The sequence below is a fragment of the Macrobrachium nipponense genome, chromosome 11 (genome assembly GCF_015104395.2).
Source record: "Macrobrachium nipponense isolate FS-2020 chromosome 11, ASM1510439v2, whole genome shotgun sequence".
Taxonomy (NCBI): domain Eukaryota; kingdom Metazoa; phylum Arthropoda; class Malacostraca; order Decapoda; family Palaemonidae; genus Macrobrachium; species Macrobrachium nipponense.
Genome location: NC_061087.1, coordinates 10,197,104 through 10,212,906, shown reverse-complemented (window position 1 = coordinate 10,212,906; position 15,803 = coordinate 10,197,104). Strand labels below are relative to the sequence as shown.

The 15,803-nt window shown below is 36.1% G+C and overlaps 2 protein-coding genes and 1 long non-coding RNA gene across 5 annotated transcripts in view; 1 reads left to right on the top strand and 2 right to left on the bottom strand.

Annotated features, from left to right (window-relative positions):
• The window catches only part of LOC135221946 (uncharacterized), a 407,988-nt gene that overhangs the window by 241,697 nt on the left and 150,488 nt on the right, over nt 1–15,803 (top strand). The gene's annotated exons all lie outside the window — the stretch shown is intronic.
• On the bottom strand, nt 1,469–8,022 carry LOC135221730 (monocarboxylate transporter 12-like). The gene is made up of 6 exons (XM_064259563.1): nt 7,870–8,022; nt 5,551–5,931; nt 5,093–5,363; nt 3,650–4,333; nt 3,168–3,359; nt 1,469–2,887 (listed from the first exon to the last, which is right to left on the bottom strand). Exons 2-6 carry the CDS (start codon nt 5,926–5,928, stop codon nt 2,709–2,711), a joined length of 1,704 nt encoding a protein of 567 aa, XP_064115633.1. The 5' UTR covers nt 5,929–5,931; nt 7,870–8,022; the 3' UTR covers nt 1,469–2,708.
• The window catches only part of LOC135221477 (monocarboxylate transporter 9-like), a 29,633-nt gene continuing 28,170 nt past the window's right edge, over nt 14,341–15,803 (bottom strand). Inside the window, exon 6 of the mRNA XM_064259248.1 lies at nt 14,341–15,224. Coding sequence (XP_064115318.1) covers nt 15,193–15,224 — 32 coding nt within the window. The 3' untranslated portion in view covers nt 14,341–15,192. The remainder of the gene's footprint in view (nt 15,225–15,803) is intronic.

Genomic DNA, 15,803 nt, shown 5'->3' with positions numbered 1-15,803 from the left:
TTGATAATTTGCAGAATTGTTCACTTTTCATACAGGAAAGTTTTATGGAACAGTCTTAGTAAAAGGTCCTAAAGTTAATACTAGTTTGATATTCGAAAAGTTGGTTCTACCACACCTTATACACATTGCCGATGGGTGAATTTTGTTCCTTTCATCATAGTAAGAGTACTTACAAAACGTACTGAGAAGTAGATTGTGATAGTTTTTACACGTCTTTACATGTATACAAAATACGTTTATGAAAATGTTGCCCCAGACCTCACTCTGCACATTCATTAGTGAAGCATGTGCCGAATATGAAGTCTGTTTTGTAGGTTCAAAATAATGATAGATTAAATCCGTATCTGACCTTTGTCATGCTTGTGCAGTGCTTTAAAAAATATATGATCTCCACCGCAAGCCCCCGTACTGCAGCAGTAACTGATCATGATACAGATAGTGATTTTTCATCGCCCCGTGGGAAAAGCAAACCTGCGACATCTGAGTGGCATACCACGACGCTAACCACTTTACCAGCGTCAGGGAAATCAAATAGACAATCAGTATGTTAGCAAAGAAAATTAATTTTATGGGTTTGAGGTGAATGCCTTTACTACCACTCTGCCTTACCTTCTCTGTTGCCGATGACTGTTACTCTGGCCTAAGATGAACCTCTGATAAGCAGTCGTTTTTTATTTAGTCTTTTTAAAGTCTCACACGAAACATTTTGCATTTGTTCCGTTTTCTCCGAAAAGGAAAACAGGCGTTACGAAAATCTATACATTTTTTATCATTTTTGCAAATGCATTCCAGCGCTCGTAATTTTTAAGGGTCTCTTAATATATATATTTGTAACGCGCTTTCCCTAACAATAACTATATTACTGTGACCTGCGAAGGAACCCGAAAGCTATCTACATTAATTTTTTAATTTTCAGAAGCTAAAATGTAGTGACTGTTTAATTCTTCATCTAATTGGATTTACAGCATATATAATAAAATCCATGAAAACGCATGCCATCAGGAATCCATCTGTTAAGAGAGAACTTTTATTAATATCAAATGCAGTCTTATTGGTCTCATTACATTGTCATTTATATTTATTTGAATTAGGTTCTTAATCATATTCCGAAAAATCTTGTCAAGGATTCTTTCATACTGATATGGAGTGGCCATTTTAGTAGTTGGTGAAAATGGATCTTTTAGAATTAAATATATAGAAGTTTGGTGTTCCTGTTCTCAGGAAATCTTAAGGATAACATGAATGTTTCTGTAGTCACTCTCCACCGCCAAAGGATAACAACTCTCCAGAATAAATGTGTTGTAAACAAGTTGTACTTTCTGCCAGACTCCCCTGCTACTATTTTGATGCGTCTGAAATCATTCTGGACGCGTTTGTTGCAGCCTTTTATTGTCATAAATAATATGAAATTTCTGGATGTGTATTAAAATACTTAAATTATAACTAAGTTTTTATTCTGCTTATATCAGTGGGGCAAAATTAAGTAAAGAAAGGACAAATAGTACAAAATCCAGCGCAGTACAACACAAATTTGGCGTCTTTTCATCATCAACCTCCTTACTGACGTGTATGACCAGAATCGAGCCAACCAACAGACTGCTTTGAAGTGACATTTGATTAACGGAGGGAGCTGAATTCGTGAGAAATTTCCTGAATGAAGAAGTATCCATTATGTTTGAAATGCCATTTTAAAGACAGAGAAAACGTCATTGGAATTTGACGAGAGCATGACTTGCCAACAAAATGACTTACAGAGCTGAGCTATATTCCTAGGTGTTTGAATTCCCTCGCGTAAAGTAATTGATTATGAGGAGATTGGTGTCACCTTTACGACGCAAATTGCAGAATAGGCCACCAAGTTTTGGTACTGTGTCATACCATGCTGTTCCCTTCACCAAAATTCTTGGGTCGTCGAGACATTGCTAGATGCCTTCAATGGTTGTATGTAGCCCTTCATAGAAATGTTGGTAATAAAATTGGCAGTGGGTTTTTTATTCTTTATGTTATTTTAATGTAAATTCTCTATTGTTAATAGGAATTACTTAATGGTAATTAGGACGGCAGGATGTTAGTCAAAACTATTATCTGTCAAGTTCTTGGTCTAGCATACCCTCAGAACAGTGTACAAGAAAAACAAAATATCGGTCCACCAACATAACCCTGGTAGCATATAAAGAGCTACTTAGCTTAGAAGTCCTCTATACCACGGCAAGGGAATAAAAGATAACGGACTCATGAACGTAAACAACATATAAATCACAATTAAACATGATAATAAGACAATAATGAAGCGCTGCATTGAATTGAAGCACAAGAAAACGTATACAGCCAAAAACAAAGAGTGGAAGACTTATGTCGGAGACTGTTGCAAAGAAATTGACTCAACATAAACAGGAATAAACACTGAGGATGGTAGTACAGATGGAAAGGATAAAACACAGCCAGAAAAGCGAATACAGAGAAGTAGGCTTATGGGAAAACAAGACAAAGTGGTAAGGATTGAATATCCATGGGAATCGTCTGCTTTCAGTAAATATCAAGAAAATATGACCTTTGGTAAGGCTGCCATATCACACCTTGGTGAATAGATTGTCCCTGAGTTAGTGTCCTTCAGATTTTAAAATTTGGATGGTTTGCCCAGTCGATATTAACGGCGGAATAAAGGCTTATTTATAAAGACAGTTGTTATATTCACTAACACATGAATGTCAAATGGTCAAAGGCACATTAGTGTTTTCCTCTTCCCTTCTCTTCTTATTCTTATCGTGCCTTAGATCGAAAGCCTGAGCTAATGGCATGAGAAGCCACAAGAGGAAGCTGGAAAAAGAAACTCCAGTGAGGACCCAAATGCAGGAGGAATAACTTCCGGCGACGTCGCGGACGTAGCCTAGAAAGACAAAATTTATATCATGTTATACCTTTCGATGTAAGAAATTAGAATTGACATTAAATATTTAGCTATTTCACTGTGCTTTAATTAAACAAGTGCCTCTTTTATTTCTACAAAGTTTAGAAAACTTAGTTTACGTTTACTGAGGTTTTTATTACTGATATTATTGGGAACTATTGGCGAAAATAATTCCGTTATCAAATTTTAATAATCAAACAGAATATAAGTGAAAAATCATCATAGAAAGAGAGAAGAATATCAACTGTAAGTTACGTACCAGCGAGAGGACCAACAGCGAGGTACCCGAACCCCGTGATTAAGAGAGACGCCCCGAACATCGGTATAAAGGCTTCTAATCCCATGTAATGAATCATGACGAGATTGAAGATTCCGTTGAAGGATCCAACGCCACAACCCCAGATGGCCATCGACACTTTTACCAATATCAAAGAGTCGGCTAGTGTAAAACCTGTTTGGGAATCGCAGAAGTATAATGTGTAAGATTTAGACGTGTTGCACAACAAAGATCTCATTTTCTTATATATCTGATCATCTGGTAGCGATGAATATTAACATCATTCTTTCGTGATCACTGACATCAAACTCGTTTATCTAAAAAAAATTTTGTGGAGGCAAAGTGTTTCATCATTTTAAGACATAACAGACGTTACAACAGATGCCAGTGGAGCTAATGCACTAATCCCCTCAGGAACATGGTAGACTAAGTCAGATGGAGCAAGAACATTTTTGAAAACTTACACAACATGGAACCAGAGATGACGAGGCTGCCGATCATCATCGTGATTCTAAAATTAAAGAATTTGGTATCGGAAAAAGCTGCGATGGCTAGGCGAGTGACGATGTTGCAGATGGCGGAGAGGGACACGCACGTCGCTGCGTCTCCCAAATGAAACCCGGACTCCTGCATAGCGAAAGGCACGAACGCCAGGAAGTTCAGGTAGCCATTAAAAGTCACTGTGGTGGTCAGAGCCAGAATGACGGCTTTGGCTGACTTTAAGATGGCAAGATCAGAAAGGACAGACGAGAACAGTTGTATGACAACATTCCTTCGCCCGTCTGAATTCTGTCTCTTCCCGCTTTGCTCACCGTTATCCATTTTTTGAAAGACCTGTTGGTCTTGTGTCTGGGTTTCTAGCTCTTCGTCTTTCTTCCGATTTGGCTTCGGACGTTTGGCTTTCACGTGCCATTTGACAGGGTGAAAGACGGCTGCCCCTATGCAGCAGTTGAGGATGAACCCACCAAGAATGAGTGTGGCGCCCGTGAACGAATATTCGTCTTGAAGAATTTTGATGAGTGGAGCACCGATGAACTGACCGCCGCAGTCCCATGCCATGATGATGCCATTTGCTAAACCCCGACGTTTTTTGAAATAGTGTGGTACTATCAGGTAGCTTATGTTCGATAACATCCCAGTACTGACGCCTGACAAGAGAAAACAATTTATTGTGCAAAAAAAGCTTACAAAGCACAGCACAACAGGCAACCCAGACGCGGTATGCGTGTAGGGGAAAGCTCTCATTAAGTGAATGGCATTGGCTGTGGTGTTATACATACCTTTTCCACCCTATTGATTACTAGACAAACGTCATTCATCAGGGCTGATATGGTACTCAGGTAGTATTACAAAATTTAAATACTTACAGATAACTATATTGGGAAATTACAATATGTTGAGTAGGAATTACCCATTAAGTGATTGCACTGTATAATTAGTCTTAAGTATTACAATATATTGAACTTTTATATATATTTTTCAATATAACAAAATTATTTGAATGTCTGCTATACAAGATACACATTTTATCAGGTTTCTGTTGAGGTACACAATTGCTACGGAGTAACATGTGGTATACTATGGAGTAAATAATGAGCAATGTTTTACTTTATAACAGATTAAAATTTGAAATAATTACTTGACAGTATGAATGACATTCAGTTGAGGTCAACACATCAGATTTTATATAAATATTATAAAAAAAATCAAGCACTCAAGAAATATGAAATTTTTGCTTTTGAAAAGAATAGGATTATGAATGATTGCTTCTTTGTGTGTTTAAAACCAACACATTATAAGGCTATCTGTTAATCTCGGGTGTGAAAAAGTGAAATCTGAAAAGCATTGTAGGCAGCTGTAGAGAAAATGCACACATAACCGTTTCATAAACACCTCATGATACTTACCTACCAAAAGAGAATAGGTAAAGAAGAGCGTATACGGTGATCCTACAAATGCAGAGGTTATTGTCCCGAAGGCAAAAATGAAAGAGAAAACCACCGTCAGGGGTCTCCATCCGAACTGGTTTATAAGAGGTCCTAGGATGGGTCCGGTCATGTTATATGTGAACTGGTAAAGGTTGAAGATCCAAGCGGTGACCACAGCACTCGTGTTGAGGTCAAGAAGAAAGGTGGAAAATAGGATGCCAAAGCACTGACCCATGGTGTCAACCAAGACCTGGAAGGGTAGAGAAAACCCTTTCAACATACAAATTTACTTTTAGGGATGTGGACTTCATATTGAATCTACATGAGACGCTGATTTTTATTATCAGTTTGAAGGATTACCATTTGTATTTCCCGTAGCAGCTTGTATCTTATATCCTTCATGTAACTTAAAGTGTTTTCTGGAGCATCAAACTTACCACGATCAGAGAAGCACCAAAAACGACCACCCATCCCCATCCGCCATCAGGCACGGGCTCCTCATCTTCCTCCTTTTCCTTCTTCTCGTCTTTCCTCGCTACCTTTCCACTTTCCTTGTCCTCACGTTTGTTCTCGGGAAGCAGCGAAGCATTGCCTTGATTTCTGCCTGCGATGACATCTTCATCAGCCCCTGAGGTAAGATCTTCACGAGCATTGCGACCCTCCGAGTGTTTCCTCCTGTGCAACACTTGCTGGCGCCTGCTGGAGTGATCGTCCTCTGAGAAGTAGCCTTCTTCCAGGCTGCCCTTTGAGTTCAGCGATAAGTGGATGTCGGAAAGGTCCGCTTTTATTTCACTCTGCGAGGTTTCCGTTTCCATAAGCTGAAAAGCGTAAACTGACTAACATTCCTTATGCACAGGAGCTACAAATGCCGGTATAAATACAAAGTGTATACACATGTATAAGGAAGTTGAAACGCCTTTTCATTTTATTTTATTTTATTTTTTTTTTTTTTTTTTTTAGAAAGTGAAGTGATTTTTAAACCCCTATTTTAATTTTAATTTATTGCATGACAACTCTTCACAATGTCGACCTATTAGGTTTTTTCTTTTTTTTTTAGAAAGTGAAGTGAATTTGAAACCCTTATTTTAATTTTTAATTTTATTTTATTGCATGACAACTCTTGACAATGTCGACCTATTAGGCATATTTAAATAAAGGCTAAAAGATAAAGCAATCACATTAAATTCCCCTTTTGGTTAGCTTTTGAAATAAGAAAAGGTTCCCTAAATGTTTTAACGATTTTAACAAAGGCTTCTAGAAAAGATGTGAATGCTACGTAATCGAATATTGTAAATGATCATTAATTTAAGACACCTACTGCGAGTCAGTAATGGATGAGGACCTTTAGAAATAAGAATCACAATGTTTGATATAAAATTCCCAAAGACTTTACTGTTTATTCTCTCTAAAATACTTTAAGTGGGAATGAATGTCCACATCAATATGTTTTATCACATTTTCGTGCTGACTTTGTTTAAACTGAACTTGCGAACAACATGCATTTTTATATACTACTATATGTGACGATAACCATTGATATATATATATATATATATATATATATATATATATATATATATATATATATATATATATATAGATATATATGTGTGTGTGTGTGTGTGTGTGTTAGTCTGGTTGATTTAGATATTAAGTACATTACAATACCTGAATACGCCATGAGTACATGTCGTCGAAATTAATAATGATTTCTATTGAAAGGATAAGGCCACTGTAAGCAAGGCATGGTTCGATTCTTGTTCAGAATAGGTGTTCCTATCATAAATAAATCCTTCATGCGTAAATTATTCTTACTGTAAAGTGAATTTTATGTGAATATGTTATTCATGTTGCAAGATCGCACGCATTAAAGAAACTAGAGCACATTTTTCATTATGCAGACGCCCTTTTGATTACAATACGCTACTGTAAACGAAATAAAGTACAGATAATAGGTAACTACTAAAACTACTACTACTATTATTATTATTATTATTATTATTATTATTATTATTATTATTATTATTATTATTATTATTATTATTATTATTATTTAGAGTAAAGCTGGCAGAAAATCAACTCAGGTTTTAGATGTTTATTCTTTTGTTACAACAACAAGAATAAAAGTATGACACAGATGAGCTTGACGTAAATTGTTGACTGTGGTCCTATTATTTTTCATGTTGCGTATCCTGTCTTCGAATTTGAAAGTTGTTTGAGGTCAAAGGCGGGAGAAGTATGAGAAAAATATGAGTATGGCAATGAAAATAAAATTCCGCAGTTGTTGTGGAAATATAACTGCGTAATAAAGAAAACCTAGCTTCTCAATAATAGATCAGGTAAAAAAAAAAATGGTTGCCAAATTATAACGCCCGAAGAATTATAACGGCTGAATCCCAAAGCTGACAAAAGAACGGACAGGTCCTTTATATCCACAGAAAATGGAGTTCAGCATATCTAGTCTAAGTTAGGGCAAATCAATACTTCAGCCCAAGGAGATCAGCTGTTTGTCATAATCGATAGAAGCTGCCATTTTGGTACGTTCTCTCCACGACGTATTTGAATCTAACAGGTTTCACCTGGCACAGCTTCGGTTTCTTGAAACGTCACACCTTCGTCATTGATACGACAAGAAACGGCGAAACTAGCGCATGCTCAGACTACGCTCAGCCGGCGAACGCTGGAGCAGAACGGTGAACGGATGGGCTTTATTTTGAAAGTGAAGTGCCGTCGTTTCATGATACAAATTCACCTACCTTTTGTCCATGTGGTGCCTTGCTAGGACGGTGTTTTTCTCTTGACTGAGGATTGTCAGTTGCCAAGGGAGTTGCGTCTAAAATTAGCTAAATTCACTTTTCCACCGGAACTTCACGTTGGCGTGCTACAGTGCCATCTAGTAACACACTGACACAGTGACACTGACACGTTCTCTTCTAAGAATAAAGCTAGAAGTTGACTTGTTGCAGTTTTGAGCCTCTCAGAATTGTTAGTTATAAAGGCAGTAAAAGGTCGTGTATTTATTAAATAAATATTCATACTTAGCCCCACTATCGATTTAAGATTTGTTTGAAAATGCTGAGTTAGCTTGAAGATAGTGTTAACTGGGGAGCAGAGTTGTCTTAACGCGTGTATGAGCTCTCTCTCTCTCTCTCTCTCTCTCTCTCTCTCTCTCTCTCTCTCTCTCGTACATATATTATTTGCAGGTTAGAGATAAAGAAAGAGATGATGCCCTAATCTGTAGACACTTTGTGTGCTTGGCACTGAACGTATAACCGCTTTGGTTTTTGCGTATTTGTTATACATTTTATTTTTTCTTCGTTCCTTCACACTTTGAGCACCAATAACGTTTGTACCCCTAGATATGTTTCCGAAGAACACACCTTAATGACTAAGTAACTCTCTCTCTCTCTCTCTCTCTCTCTCTCTCTCTCTCTCTCTCTCTCTCTCTCTCTAGAGGTATATTCCGTGATATTTCACCTTGTAAGAAAATATTGGTTTGTGTAAATCGTCCCTGAGTGGAAAGTTCTGCTATTACCTGATCATATTTTAAATGAAGAGGGCAAAATTGAATTTCTGAGGGATAAAGGAGCGGAAAGTTTTTAGTGACAAAAAGATTAATTTGAAAAAGAAAAAAAAATATCGTTTATGACTTAACACGACTCGTGTTCTGTTTAAAAAATTTTAATAATTCCACTACCCTTTTCAACAGAAAGGAGAACAAATTTTATTATCAATCTTTCAATTAGTAACATAATAGTAATAACAGTAAATAATATAGTATTATGATAATATTACTAATGAAGACAAAAATTACGTGATGTTGGTCGTCGGCTGAAGGGTTGTATGCTTACTAACTTACTAAACTGGGTCCAGTTCTGAAAGTGCATAAGTTTCCAGGTATATTTGTGATAGCAGCTCTTGGATAAGCCTAGTCCAAATGTCACAAAGCGAATCCAATCACTGAACAGCGTTGCGTTATAAATGTATTGTATTTCCGTTTATTACAGCCTTAGGTCTGCCTCTTTGTTAGGTCACATTGCGTAAATACGTACAGATGCTTATGCACTGTCTTCAGCGTCCTCACCTCAAGTCCTTAATCAGACTATCAGAAAATGAAAATACCTCGTGAAACATCGGCCGAACACATCCCACCACCACCTCTTTTTTTTATTTATTATTATTATTATTATTATTATTATTATTATTATTATTATTATTTATTATTATTATTATTGAGCTTGGTCATAAAATTTTTGACCCACTGGTTCCTATTTATTCATTTGGTTCAAAAAGCTCAGTAAGTTCAAAAATGTTTCAAGAGATCCCTGTGCCCCTCGTATAGAGGTGCCTGTAGCACAGAGTACGCAGGATAAACCTACGTATATAGTCTCAGACAATTTGTCACAGGCCATTGCCTTTTATTTGCAGTGATGACGACATTAAGTCTTTTTGAGTTTGACATCCGTTTAGCTTTTGTGACGCTGGATTACATACCGCTATATTTCCACAATAACATTTTCGTTATGCACATTCTTTTGCCCTCCGAAGATGGCTCAGAAGCTTGGTTGATGTTCGTTAGGCGTCATTTTCTTTCCTCACACTTTGACAAACCATTGGATGTTAGAATATTTCCATAATTTACTTTTGTGCGAAATTTAACACGTTCATAATTTCCTTGACGAATGAAAACGTGATTAATACAATGCAGGACTCTCTCTCTCTCTCTCTCTCTCTCTCTCTCTCTCTCTCTCTCTCTCTCTCTCTCTCTTTCTTGTGTGTGTGTGTGCGCGTGAGTGCGCGCTCGCTCGTTCAAGTGACATGTTATTCTTTTATTTTATCTACTTTGTTGCATTACTCTTCATGGTCACGCTGAAAGAAGTGCACCTGACAATAAGGATATGCGCAATCGATATGCAAAATGTATCGTTTCTGTTTGCATAAGTTGGTGCGTTAATGTTCGCCTGTACCCGCTATATCGTAAAATCAAAAACTCATACTCAATCATTTTTTCAAGAGGCAAAGCCCTTTCTATCTCAGGCAGTGTCAGAGTACGTTTGCACTGTTGCCAGTACAAAATGTCACCGTCAACGAATAAGTTACCTCAAAAGCTATTGAAGGAAACTGAACGCTCGATGAAAAGTTGAGCTTAAAAGCCACAAAATTAATAAGATTACGTTGTAAATATTAGCAATATACTAAACAGATTTTAAGGCTTAATATCGACTAAATCTGCATACCAGATTTGACCAAAATGTTAATAAAATAAATAGTGCAAGCTAGTTACAGTCACCATGCAAAACTAATATAAATCTTTTTTTCTAATACAGTCTCGTGTACCCTTAACGATTTCCTCACATTTATAAAATTTTTATCACGAAGCTTTGGTTCCAAGGTTGTTAATAAATGAACATGTTTTCAAAGGCATGATATCCATCGGCTAGGCTTTGCAATTCTTAATAATATGCATGCATACTAATATATATATATATATATATATATATATATATATATATATATATATACATACATATATATATATAATATATATATATATATTATATATATATATACTGCATTCATATATAGTACGTGTCCATGTATGTGTGAAAGTATACATATTGTATTTCTAGAAATTTGCCAACCTGACGGTAAAACTCCCTTTGATATGAAAGATTGGAGATTGCAGGTATCATATACGTAATGTTGTGAATCTATATCGTCGTTCGTTACCCGTTTGTTGTCGAATTGTTCGTCTTTCCAGAATTGAAATGATTAAGAAGTTTACGAATATTATGCACCTTGGAGTAAACCAACCTTGGAAGTTGATACCTAGTACCCCTACCACGCACATAGTCCCAGAGAATTTTTGCGTTCGTTTCCTGCCTTACAGCTGCCGAAATTGAGATCTCGGATAAAACAGTATTTAGTTCTTTTATTATTATTTGTGGCGAGACTGCTCCTAGGTTCTCCATCACTGAGAAAGTTCTTAGGAAAGGAAGTGGCTTCGTCCAGGTCTGTACTGATGTTGTCCATTCAGTGGTTTTAACTGTGCGTATTCACAAACACACACCCACACACACACACACACACACACACACACACACACACACATATATATATATATATATATATATATATATATATATATATATATATATATATATATTTCTTTTATTTTTCTCAAGGGTATCTTCTATCTTAGTCTAAGATATGCATGGTCGGGAGTCGTCTGGCATTAATTCTCTAAGGATTTATTGGAGCTGAAATATTCTTGGGATCTTGACGCTAAAACGTCTTTTAAGGTTTTTTTCGTCATTATCCCCTTGTAAATATAAATGTTCCGACTGGACTCGAGACTGAAATACGTAAAGTCCACACTTGGACTTGTGAAAAAAAAAAAAAAAAAAAAAAAAAAAAAAAAAACTAAGTTCTTGAGAGAATTAAAAAGTCTAAATTCAGTTACCGAGACTTGGACAACGAATTCACATTCCGGGAACACCATCTGCTCAAGGTGTCAGCCTTGACGTCGTGGTTCGTCACTACTCACATTCCCACACCTAAGCAGCGACGGAAATGTTTTGGAAAGTTGTCGGCTTTATCGCCTTCGCCTTATGTTCTAAAATGATCGACTTTGCGTTAACTACCGGCAACGCGTCCGTATGCTTTTTATGAATAGTCTTATGAATACTCTCTGTAACATATATGTGTGTATGTAAATGTATGTAATTCCAAGTTCAAGGGTTTCAGTTCTTAGCCAATGGAAAACAAGTCCCTAAAGAGAAAATTCCCACATTTATGAACCGAAGCCTATAGCGATAACCATAATTTAAAATGTGAGCACATCGTGATGGTAGTGCGTGACGGTATTGAAAAACACACCTTGTAATCATTTTATTTTTGTATGGCGCCTGCAAGTGTTTTAATTTATTTTACTGATATTTTGGTCAAAGCTTAAAATTTATGCAGTTTATTCCAATGCTTAAAATCATTTTATTATTTTTGTCATTTTTAAAGTAACTTCTTCGTCAACAGGGATATGTTGTTCTGGCAACAGTGCAAACGTACTCTGACCTTGTCTGAGGTATAAATATCTTTTGCTACCTTAAAAGTGACTGTGTATACGTTTTTTCGTTTATATGGTGGATACAGACGAACTTGATCACCCCAACATCTGGAAACAGAAACGATAAATTGTGTACTACATTTATAGCACATATCCTTATTGACAGGTGTACCTCTCTGAACGTGACCATGACACGTGCTGCACCAAAATAGACGCAAAGGAAATCATATGTCATTGTCGCATGACACATTTTTTGTTTCTGTTCGGAGGAGTTTGGCAACGCGATTGTTTCTCAAAGTAACTCTTGAGAGGACAAGCGCTTTTTCCATTAGGAAACAATACGTTTGTTTACACTGCAAGAATTTGATACAACCCTTAATCTTTAAAATATTTAAATATAATGATATATTGTTGATTCTGATATTTATTACAGATGTTAGCCCATCCTACAAAAAGAAGAATGCTGTGCTGGAAATACTTGTTTGGAAAATATAATGTCTGGATTAATGACTTTACTTTCCATGTCGGATTCTAAGAATATTTTTTTCAAGTAACCGGTTCGTGGTTTCGAACGCTAATGAAATAGTAAATATGACCATATTCCGTTTGATTACGATAGAATTTCTAACTCGATTTTCGGGTATTTCAACACTATATACAGGATCGATATTGGACAACAGTTCTCTGTCATTCAGTTTCAAACAGAATTTTTTTTAAATGGTGATGTTCTGTAAAAGCTGCATTGCATTTTCCCTAGAGTTTTATATTAGTTCCATATACCTTTCTCAAAGCATGGCCTTGCAATGTAGAGTTTGTCCAAACTACAAAATAGTCAAGTTCTTGTAGAAATGCTCGTTGATGAAAACAAGACAGGTTTATAAAAGGATTCGATCATTAACAGTAGTTTAAGTGACCTTTGATTAATGGTAACAAGCGGTAAGTTAAGTAAACTGTAAACTTCAAACTTCTTGTAACACCCATGGCGATCATTACTGAGATCATCTACCACCCGCCGAAGACTGACTCTGATAATGGAAATTGATGACAAAAATAATGTAGCCACAACAGCATGGTCATTGACTCCAGTTTGTCGCATAGCTCAGGCGCGCAGTGTGAGAGCCAAAATCTATCTGCTGCTATTTCCTTGTCGTTTATACTTAGCCATCCGAAATTCACATGTCTATCTCGTGTCACGGTGGTAGGCATGGTCAAGAGACCACTGTCTTAGCAGGCCCTAAGTTTAATTCATTGTAAATTTAATTCATTGATCTGTCTCTATGCCGTTGCTGTAGATGTAATAACTAGATTAACATTCGGCCTCATATTTATATGAGGAGTGGGCGGGTGGTAGGGAGCTTTGGGGGGTCGGGGTTGTGGGGGGAGGTGCGTGTCGAGAGAAGAATGCGTGGAGGAATAGCTCTTTGAACTTTGAAATGTCATCCGCAAAGAAAGCTTTTTATTTCTTCTGCTTTTTCTTGTTCTCCTCTTCGGTATTCCTGTTAATGGCTACGCTTAACCCAACTCCTTCTAATCATGAATGTTGTAGCGCTTAGTACAGGTCGTATTCGCGTGACCCCAGGTTCGAGCGCGACGAGGAATTTCTGTATGTAGCGACATCTCATATTAGGCTGTCAGTCATCAGCTGATTTTGCATTAATAATTCATATCTGGAACCTTCATTCCTTTGGGTACATAAATTGCCGGCATGCTTGACGAGTATATAACTCATACATGTCACGAAACCTTTTCTTCTTCTTCTTCTTCATATCAAAAGTTTTTTCTTTTATCAAAACCTATACTCTTAGAATTTAGTTCCGTAACTTCAATCCTTCTCTGTTTTAAGCCACAACGTTATCACGTTGACGGTTCTTTTGATATTACATAAATAAAAAACATTTTTTGCCAAAGTATCTGCCAAAAGAGTTTAAAAACGAGAGAAAAGGATTTTAGTTTTGTTAAGAAAAGTCAATTACGTTTTGGTTAGACTTTTATTGAAAATAAGTTTCGTACTCTTTATGAGAATGTATTTGCTTACACATTTACGGACACGTACAAACACATATTCATACAGTATATATGTATATATATATATACATGTATGTATATATATATACATATATATATATATATATATATATGCTATATAGTATATATATATGTGTATATATATATATATATATATATATATATATATATATATATATATATATAAGGTATAGGTATATAAATACCGTCTAATATTCCGAATCACTTTTTATCTAAGTTAGACTACAATTACATATTCCTAAATCGTCAATGTTGAAATGATAATCGTCATATTTCGAAACAATAACTGGTATCTTACTTGAACTAGTTATATATAGAAATACTATTATACTAGAGTAGAAATTTTTTTTCATAAGCGGTTGATATGTAATTGATGTGGATCATAAAATGTTAGGAATGAGTAACATTTACTGTTATTTGTTTAACAGTACAGGTTACTGTGATAATAATGAATTCAATATGCAGATGCACAATGTTTTATTTTTTCTTATGCAGTTTTTCGGCCCAATGGAATACTTAAAGAAGAGTTCACCTCAAACTGAACGTTTATCAAGTAACAATTATGAACATTTGTTCTGCTGAAAGTCTGACTGACATATTATGTGTCGCGTGTAGCTACATAAAAATTATTGCGCTTAATAGTCAGTCGTTGAGCAAACATGGCATTCGACAGATCAAAGGCTTCGTTGTATTTGTTGTTCTACACCAGTGAGAAGTGTCATTCGTGGGAATCTAGAAAAAAGGAAGACACGAGTTGTTTTTTATGGCAACCAATAAACAAAAACGCGATAGTGCATTGAAATAATGAAAAATGACATACTAAAACTAAGATACAAAGTCATTTCCTTAGTCTAACTCCTATGGTAGTTTGTACTTAAATCGTAATGGTACGAGACTTAGCAGGGAAGATCCTGCTCTGGACTGGACGTACTGACTGTCTTGGCGTTACACCTTAACACCACGAGGGTGGTCAGTCAGCTTGTGCTTCCTCGAACTTGGCAGCTGTGGTAAAATAAGAGAAAGAGGAATGAGTCATTTCAATACGTATCGTGTCATTTACAATTATGATTACAGGTATAAGTGAGTGTATAAGATTAGTAACTTGTGATAAATTTTCATCTTATTCAATATGCGTATTTACCTCATCGCTGTAAATACGCCAGTTATTTCACCTAACATATCAGCAGTTCAAAACGCTCTAGAATTCGAACTGAAGAATAGGAAGCATAATGTTTACAATAAAAAGGCGAATAAAAAAATTCCCATTTTCAGTTTTTGTAATAAGTGTTAAAAGACTACTTAAGGAAGTTGAATGACAAATTATTCACTTAGCAAGATGAGCCCGACTGCCGATGGATGTTTTGAACATTCAAGCAAAGTTGAGCTAAACAATAATTTCATCAATATACAGCCACTCGCTATTTTTTTTCGTATAGGATCTAGTGACAGAATGCAATAGCCGTGTAAGGTTAGTCGCCATTGCCGAAACAATAATATTCATGTGCGTCCACACACATATTTTTTACATTACAAAATCATTTGCATTTTTACAAGAAACTTTTTTTTCTCTTATGAAGAATC

Bases quoted from the DNA above. Each gene is read 5' to 3' on its own strand.
- LOC135221730 (XM_064259563.1), bottom strand. From the start codon at position 5,928: ATGGAAACGGAAACCTCGCAGAGTGAAATAAAAGCGGACCTTTCCGAC. The intron at 5,364-5,550 runs GTAAGTTTGATG...CTACCCTTCCAG, and splicing joins TTGGTGCTTCTCTGATCGTG to GTCTTGGTTGACACCATGGG. The intron at 3,360-3,649 runs GTAAGTTTTCAA...ATTCCCAAACAG, and splicing joins CATCTCTGGTTCCATGTTGT to GTTTTACACTAGCCGACTCT.